Below are 8684 nucleotides of genomic sequence, written 5' to 3' on the forward strand. Positions count from 1 at the left end.
CAGATTCCGGAAAAAACGAAGAAACCTCAGGGGTAGCCACATGGAGGGATCCTCCCCCAGGACGGACAGGCGATTTACCAGAACTCTTAGAGAAGAATTAACTTATCTAAATCTACAACTACATGTATAAAGTCCAGCAGACGAGCTTCATCCAGCCGTGGTTGGGGGGACAGTCAGGGGCGCGAGTCGAGCCGGAGGCAGGAACCACAGCCAGGTGTAGAAGCAGGAGCAAAGATGAGGTACACGGCCAGGTACAGAGCAGAGACGAGCCAGAGGCAGGATCCACAGCCAGGTGTAGGAGCAGCAGCAGCTTCTAAGTTACAAATGTGACACACACAAAAGAAGACATCAAAGAGATATTTTTGTAAGTTACGTTTTCTTTCTGTGCGGCCCGGTACCAAGTGACTCACGGACCGGTACCGGTCTGCGGGCCGCTGTTGGGGACCGCTTTTCTAGATGGATGGATAGACGGACGGATGGATGTCCCTTGTGAAACTACATGTCTGTCTGTTGACCCATATATCCATCAAATCCCACACAGTAGATTAAAAGACACATTTAATGTAGAATAAATAATGTAAATATCGTGAAATACAATAATTAAACTCATAAAGCAATAAGTTCTTATTCAAACCAATTGTGTGGTGTTTACATTTTATTAGAGCTTAAATCTGCTCACATTTAGTTCTGTGTTTTTTTTATTGCAGCTTGGGTTAAAGCCTTAGTCCCAAATTGTATCTTAAAGTTGTATCTGTTTACAGGCATGCTCTTGCAGAAAGAACACTTGTGTGTTGTAAGTGGTGCTTTAAGTACCTGGTAATATTTTTGAACAGAAAAAAAAATCTGTAGCTGTAAATGTTTTTCACATGTTTTAATATTTATTAGTCAAAAATCTACTTTCCAAAAGGAAAAAAAAAATTGATGTTGCAAAAGTACAAAATAATCCTGCATGTGAAACCTTTTTTTTCCCAAATACAAAAAATTTATGCAGATTCAAAACATATTTAAACGTGTGCACATTATGTACTAACTCAAAAATTGAAGCTTTGGTGCAATTGCAATACAGAAGATCTACCTCACTTCCAGGTAACCTGGGTTCTTGTGTCACTCACTTTACATGCTACACAACACTCATGTGTTGGTGCAGAGTGAGGCCGGTCTCTACGAATCATCCATCTGTTTACGTGCTCTCCCCCTGGCTTACAGCCCCTCACACCCCCAACCTAACATCAGTGGTGAAACAGAAATGGTGAGCAATAATGGAGCCATCCAGCCGTACAGTTTGGAGCCAGAGACCAGCTTGGATGAGGTCAATGAAGACGTATGGATCTATTTGTATACAAGCGGATGCAGAATGGGGCAGAGCAGAGTGGCTTGTGGCTTGCCGTAGTAACTCCTGATTCACGGTGATATGAATACAGAAATTCTCAGAAAGGCAATTTTAAGCTGCAATTCCTTTAAACGTCTCCTCTATCATGAGAAAAATACCCCAAGAACACGTTAAAAACACAGAAAAACACAGTTTTCATTGGACTGGGTCAATACAAGGAATACAAAAAAGGTGATACAAGAAAATTAACAAATAAAATCCTCTGACTCAAACAGGAAGACAGGAAATCCCTGAAACAGCTACAGAACAGTTGAAATCAATCAAACTAGTGACAGGAGAAAACAATAACTTAACAACACTTTTCCAGCTTTGTCCTTGATCACCTTAACCTGCTACACGTCCTCACATTTCTGTTTCCCCCCCTCACATGTTGAGACCCAGCTCTCCCTCTTTTGGGTCCAACAATTTATAAATGAATACAATTTTTAAACCACGTATAAAATAGAAACTTATCACTAAAACTATAATAAGGAACACATGACATAATCTGACATTAGGCCACTTGGCCACTGGCTATTGGCTTGGACAAAAAACAACTTAAAAATACAACATCCACTTAAGCATAAAAAAAACATTACAGTATATATTATTCAAATGCAGCTCTATTGAGCAGCAAGCTCTAACTTCTAATAGTTTAAAAGCCCTAAGAGTTTGTTTTATTTCCAGTTGTCGTTTCTGGGTCTTTGATCTTCCTCAGAGTCAACACAAAGTAGAGAAATATGAAGAAACCTGCATGAAGAATGAAGGAAAAAAGTAAAGTCAGACTGTGAGCTAAAATGGGTTCAAGCAATACGTAAAAAATGTGAATAAACGGTTACTGGAGTCGCTTTAAGACCAAATTATTTGTTTTTTGTCCCTTGTTTTTCTCTCAGGTCCATTGTCTTTAAACCATCACCGTCACTGATTTTAACAGTTTTCTTAACTTTTCTGTTTGCGTTCTATCACACTTTTACTATATCTTTTTAATCCAATGTAACAATTTTCCTGAACAAACCTTCCCTTTTAGAGCACAGGTGTAAAACTCCGTGCCTCTGGGGACATTGTCCTTCATGTTTTTTAACTAACCCACCATTATAGCATCTTACTGGGAAAAAACACCTGATCCAGGGAATCAGGAGCCTGTGAAGTCTGTAGTCCAAGACGCCTGTTTTAGAGTATCTTTCACCGGCTAGTGTCAGTCACCCCTAAAAATGACTGTCTAACCTCTCCATCCATCCATCCATCCATCCATCCATCCATCCATCCATCCATCCATCCATCCATCCATCCATCCATCCATCCATCCATCCATCCATCCATCCATCCATCCATCCATCCATCCATCCATCCATCCAAGCATGTCTCCTGTACAGAAACGTGGAAATCATCACATCTACAGAAATCTTTGATCGATCATTTGTCTTGCTGTTGTGTTTGAGGCCACAGCATTGCTGGAATCTACCCAGCTGCTGACAGTCACTGGTAGGATCATCTAACCACTTCTGTCCCTTAGATTGGAATGCTGTGATTGTTACAGACAAGTCAAGAAACCTTCCTCATATATTACAATGTCCTACATTTGGCAGTTTTAACAACTTCAGACAGGGATATCTCTACAAAGTAGTACAATTTGGAAAATACCTAAAAGACATCACATTCTATGCCTAATTCTGAAATATGTGAAATACATGACACAACATATTGGTCTTTGTTTTGTTAACTACACTTCAAAATTTACCAGTTGAGAACAAAGACAGTGTGTCACCTTGCAGTGAGTTGACAGTGGAGAAGATGTAGAGGAGAGGAGTCGCCTGGCGCCAAAATGTGAAGAAGAAGCAGCCCCAGCCAAGGCCAAGCAGAGTGATGAGTGCCAGCAGCATGACTGTGTCCTGCATTCTGTTATTTTTCATTTGTCCAAACTGATTAAAAATAATTATAATAATAATCAATAAAACAATTAAGGACATTTTGGTCAAGTAGAGGTGGATCAAACATAAGCTCTAGATCTGTAAACAATTCTAAACTTTCTACCTGTGAACCTTGTGCTATCCTAGGCACTTTAACGTTGGGTCATCTAGACCCACTAGACAGTGCTCTGAACCTTTTTCCTTCAATGATTTGTGATCTTTACTGGTGTCCATGGATTACATGAAATCTTTCCACCTTTATCCACCTTTATCATGGTAGGAAGAACACGTCAAAGTAAGGGTGGGGTCATCTAAGATAGCACAAGGGTTATACTATTCAAATTAGTCAGCTTGTATTGTTCCACACATTTTTTTTTCTTGGGTTTTTAGGAATCCAATAATATTCTAAAATTAGACAAGTTGTAGAAGTTCAACAACTAAAAATTGTGACAAATATGGCCATATTGTTACTGACAATTTTTTTAAACCCTCCAGTTAGTTCATTGATGAATATTTCTTCTTTTATGTCAAATATTTTCTTGAAATCAGATCATAAATTCAATTAATCTTTATGTTAGACAGCCATATGGATCACTTCTTTACTGTTTAAAAACTGATAAAAAAATAAGATTACAATTGTGTCATGAAACTACAGTGAACAAAGAACATTGGCACCAATGAAAATACACTTTACATAATAGTAAGAATTACTGCAGAAGAAGGATAATTTCGTATTGTCTTAATTGTATGAAAATTCTATGAATGTGAAAGAAACACCAATAAAGAGTGAAACTTACCTCTTTATGATGCTGGTTAGTTATTAGATACTTCACAGTCATAGAAAACATGACAGTGTTAAAGATGAACAAAAGGGCGAACGGTCCCAGCGTGGTCACCAGCCTCACTTTACTGTCAGTTATGAAGCACCTATTGGAAGAACAATGACATTTACCCTTTAGAATTATAATTGAAACACCTCTGCAAATTATTGCAGGATTTTGTGGGGCGGTCTATTCCACCTCATATCTTAGGTTTTCTCCATGCGCTCAAATTTTGCTATGAATTTAGAATCTAAGTTGAAAGAAATATTGTACAATTTCTTTTTTTAGCTACTGTGGGGTGCAGTTTTCTTTTTGACCTGTAAAAAATCAAAGTCCAAATTATTTTCAAATTATGATGACTCTCTGGGTGGGCATAATGCTTTTAATCTGCTGTTCTGATTGTCAAAAATAAGAGACATTTTGTTCATTAAGATATTTTCCTTTTTTGTTTAATTGGCAGATGGGTGGATCAAACATTTACTTAACAAAACTGTCACTGTACTTTGTCCAGTCAATTCACTATTTATGAAAAGTTTTAAACTGGTTAATTTACTTATTTAGCTTTCTGCATCCACATTTGGTCAGAGATTTTTGGTCCAGTGCATATTTATGTTTTTTTTTTAAGAGAGTTAAAGTGGAACATAGCAAATGAGGGTGTAAAATGTATCAGCATTTCCCATAATTTTCAGCTGTTTTTAGAAGAATAATAACTCTTTAACACCAGAGCCGTCCACAGCAACATCAAACTTACATTACTTTTTGAACTACTACTTTCTGACCGTTTTCATGTAATTAACATAATTCCAACAGATTCTGACTTTCCTAACATAAAGTGTTGCAAATCGGTGCAAAGCCACTTTTCTCTGTGTCAGAATCAGTGGATTTACATTGATTGGGAAAGTACTTTACTATTATAAAGTGTCACATCAACACAAGGATGCTTTTCTTAGCTTCAGAATCAGTTGGAATTATATTAATTGCGTAAATGGTTGAAGAGTTATTATTTTCAAATGACATCAACACTGAAACGAAAGCTCCGGTGTTAAAGGTTTAAACTTTTTTTTCTCTCCAACTAAGCTTGTCTTGAGGTCCAGCACCCATCTTGACACTTAGGGTGTATTCAGTCTAGAGAAGTCTGTTGGTCCGTATTGAGTCCAGAACGTTGCGTTTGGTTTGTATTCAGACTGCTGTCAAGCTGACTTTCCTGTTTCAAACCAAAGCTTGTAAACAAAACCATGTGACTAAAGATTTCTTCAGTCATTGGCCAGGAATCGCAAGGGCGGGGCAAAGCAAGGAGTGAGAGGAATCATGGAGGTGCAGTCCTTGTTGGAATAGTTCACTTATTCAAACTTTATATTTCGCTGACCAATTTTGAATGTCTGTAACTACTGTACAACAGTTTTTACTTTGGTACGGTGGAGGTGCTCTGCAAGGTGATTGCTGAGATTACGGTGACTAAGAAGGTACGCTGATAATTGTTTATGACATAGATTGTCAGGAAAACAGAGTGAGAAGCAATGTGTATCATGTTTAAAGTAGTTTTAGTGCGCCTGCATTCATCCGACCAAATTTCCATGAGTTGCTATGTCTCTGCATTGCTTCTCTAGTTATTTCAGAATCAGTAATACTTTTTTGATTCCACACGTGTGACATTTGTCCACACGTGTGACATTTGTTGCTGTTAGGATCACTTTTAAGATTTTACTTTTGGTTTTTAAATGTTTGAACGGTCTGGCACCTCAGTATCTCTCTGAGCTGTTACATGTGTATCGTCCACGTCGAGTCCTAAGATCTGAAGATCAAATGCTTTTAATGGTTCTCAGGACTCGGCTTGTGACTCGGGGAGACAGAGCCTTTTCAGTTGCAGCTCCTAAACTCTGGAATGCTCTCCCCTTCTCTGTGAGGTCAGCCAGAACTGTCAGTGATTTTAAGACATTTTTGAAAACTCATCTTTTTAGTCAGGCTTTTAACTCCAGTGAGCAGATTTAGTGGGTCAGCTTGTTCAATTTATTCTTTTACTGTTTTATTGTTTTTATTGTTTCTTTATTGTATCATATTGTCTCTGATTTTATGTGATTTTATGGGAAGCACTTTGGTTGCTCTGACCAAAAAGTGCTATACAAATAATAAATTGATTGATTGAATTGATTGAACAATAAGGAAAATTTGTAACAAGATGCTCTTATAATTACAAGTTTTAGAACTAAAGATTTGATCTGTAATTCAAAATAACAATAAAGCACTGTAACTATTTCATATGCAAATAAAGAAAACAAAAGATGACTTCACTGCCTAATTTATTATAAATTGGTCACAAGCATAAAGGATTATGTAACATTAGAAAAAACTGAGTAAAACAGTGCAATAGATTGTGGGAGATATTGGGCTTTGCGTGATTTGCTGCTGCTGCCACCCAGAATAGAGCTTTTACACTTGACACAAAAAAATAAATACAATAAATTGTGACTAGAAGAGCATGAAAATCTGAAGAATTAGGAACATTTATTCTCAAATGCTGGGACTTCTTAGTTTTGAAAGACTTACATTTTTTAAAAACTTGTGCTTAAAAATTAAGAATCTTTTCTTACATACTCCTGTTGGTCAACTTTGCGCATCCATAATACTCCTTATTTATAGACAACACAATTGATACAATGACTGCTGGAACTCCTGAAACAACAGGACAAAAAATGAATTTAATCTTCTTCAGGTTCAGTTTCCTAAATATTCAAAACTACACGAAATCACTCACCCCATCCAATCACGCTGACTTTCAGCAGGTATCTACTGATATAAATGTTGAAGACTTTGACTATGAGAAGGTAGAGGTGGAACCCCTCCAAGGCCATCCAGCAGAGGGTGGCCAACAGAAAGTAGTGAAGAGCAAGAGCCATGTAAAGGCAAAGGCCTGATGAGGAAGATGTTGCGACCGTCTCATTGGGTAAAAAATGTAAATTGAGGAAGATCAAGGCAAACACAAGGTTGATATGGATCTTTCTAGAATCATCCACTCTGATTTTCCTGTCAGAAGAAGAAAACAAGATCAGGTAACTATTGTATAGATTGGAAAACCTATTTTACAAAATCATAAAGTCTCATCTCGCTACAATAGCTTTCTTTCAGAGAAAGGCAATGTTTCACTGGATGTTTGTTCTGTAGGAAAGTTTTACTTTAAGGGTTCATCCAGAAGACTAGATTCTTGATATAACTGAGTAGATTCCTCAGTTCTAAATTCCAACGGGGATCCAAGTCATTTGTACATTTTGTGGTTTTTAAAAACATTGGATAAATGCTATGGGATCAGATTCCAATGTCTGCAATCTGCTGCTTAACAAAATGATTGGCTAATGTCCTATTACTTCAATGGGAGTCAAGGTATCATTCATTGTTTGTGTGTGAAAGGCACATTAGTGCTCCACTCCACTACATCTCACATCCACAACACTCAGGTCTTTGTCACCAAGATGACACACTAGTCTCTTATGATGTTTCAACTCAATCCGCCAAAATTCCCACAAAATAAGCTACAGAAATGGTGAAGACAAGCCTGGAACAAGACCCAACCCTGCCAAATAGAACCAAGCAGACTTCAGAACACATTGGAGATCTGCTGGACATCTACCTGAACACCTGTTTCCAACTTTAGGGAAGTTCACTCTTAGCGTTAGAAGACGATAAGGCAACTTCAACAGTTTCATTATATAGTAAAAGTGAACACATCTTTCCCACATCACCATGGTACCATAGAAACACACATGCTAATTATCAGCAATGTGACAGCATCTGATAATATGAGCTTTGCTCATCAGCCCTCATCTTAGCTGTGTGTGTCAGAGGTTTGCCTGGCTGATACCCCAGAGAAGTGAAATCTTGACAAAGAAGTTTTTAACAAAAGAAAACAAAGATGAAAAGGGAGAGATATGTGGTTAAGGCTATTTGTTGCAGCCAGGATCTATACATTTGTAAAACTAAACAAACCTCAAAGAATAGACCTTAAAGCAGCTCTGCTTGTGTACAAGTCTCTCCATGGCCGAGCACCAAAGTACATCTCTGACATGTTAGTGCCATATGAACCATCTCGTACTCTGAGGACCTCAGGGGCCGGCCTCCTGTTGATGCCCAGAGTCAGAACTAAACAAGGGAAATCAGCGTTTCAATATTCTGCAGCTAAAATCTGGAACAGCCTCCTTGAAGTCGTAAGACAGGCCTCTTCTGTGTTCATGCTCAAATCTAGACTTAAAACATTTCTGTTTAGCCGTGTATATGACTGAAAGGTCCTATCTGCACTTTTTCTTTCCTTTCCTTCCTTTATTTTTAAATAAATTTTCAATTTTTTTCTTTTCTTTTAAAATAAATTTTACGTTGATTATTTCTATTAAGTATTGTGATTTTAATGCATTTTTCTATTTTGCGAAGCACCTTGAATTACTTTGTGTACGAATTGTGCTATACAAATAAACTTGCCTTGCCTTCCAATATTGAATTGAATTGAAAACAGAAAGGATTGTACAGCACAGGATAGCTACAAGTTTAGGCCAGAACTCAACAGTTCATCTGAAAAACCACAAATCCTCTGTAGAAGAGAAT

At 37.6% G+C, this 8684-nt stretch overlaps 1 protein-coding gene across 1 annotated transcript; it reads right to left on the reverse strand.

Moving 5' to 3' along the window:
• Positions 1-298: 298 nt before the first annotated feature.
• On the reverse strand, positions 299-7121 carry LOC105358761 (adhesion G-protein coupled receptor G2-like). The gene is made up of 5 exons (XM_023953703.1): positions 6850-7121; positions 6686-6767; positions 4074-4203; positions 3135-3288; positions 299-2119 (listed from the first exon to the last, which is right to left on the reverse strand). The coding sequence occupies exons 1-5, from the start codon at positions 6989-6991 to the stop codon at positions 2034-2036; spliced, it is 594 nt and encodes a 197-aa protein (XP_023809471.1). The 5' UTR covers positions 6992-7121; the 3' UTR covers positions 299-2033.
• Between the last annotated feature and the right edge of the window lie 1563 nt (positions 7122-8684).

This window comes from Oryzias latipes, chromosome 3 (assembly GCF_002234675.1).
Source record: "Oryzias latipes chromosome 3, ASM223467v1".
Taxonomy (NCBI): Eukaryota; Metazoa; Chordata; class Actinopteri; order Beloniformes; family Adrianichthyidae; genus Oryzias; species Oryzias latipes.

Bases quoted from the DNA above. Each gene is read 5' to 3' on its own strand.
- LOC105358761 (XM_023953703.1), bottom strand. From the start codon at position 6,991: ATGGCTCTTGCTCTTCACTACTTTCTGTTGGCCACCCTCTGCTGGATG. The intron at 3,289-4,073 runs GTAAGTTTCACT...ATTTTTAATCAG, and splicing joins CTAACCAGCATCATAAAGAG to TTTGGACAAATGAAAAATAA. The intron at 2,120-3,134 runs GTGACACACTGT...TTCTTCATGCAG, and splicing joins CACTGTCAACTCACTGCAAG to GTTTCTTCATATTTCTCTAC.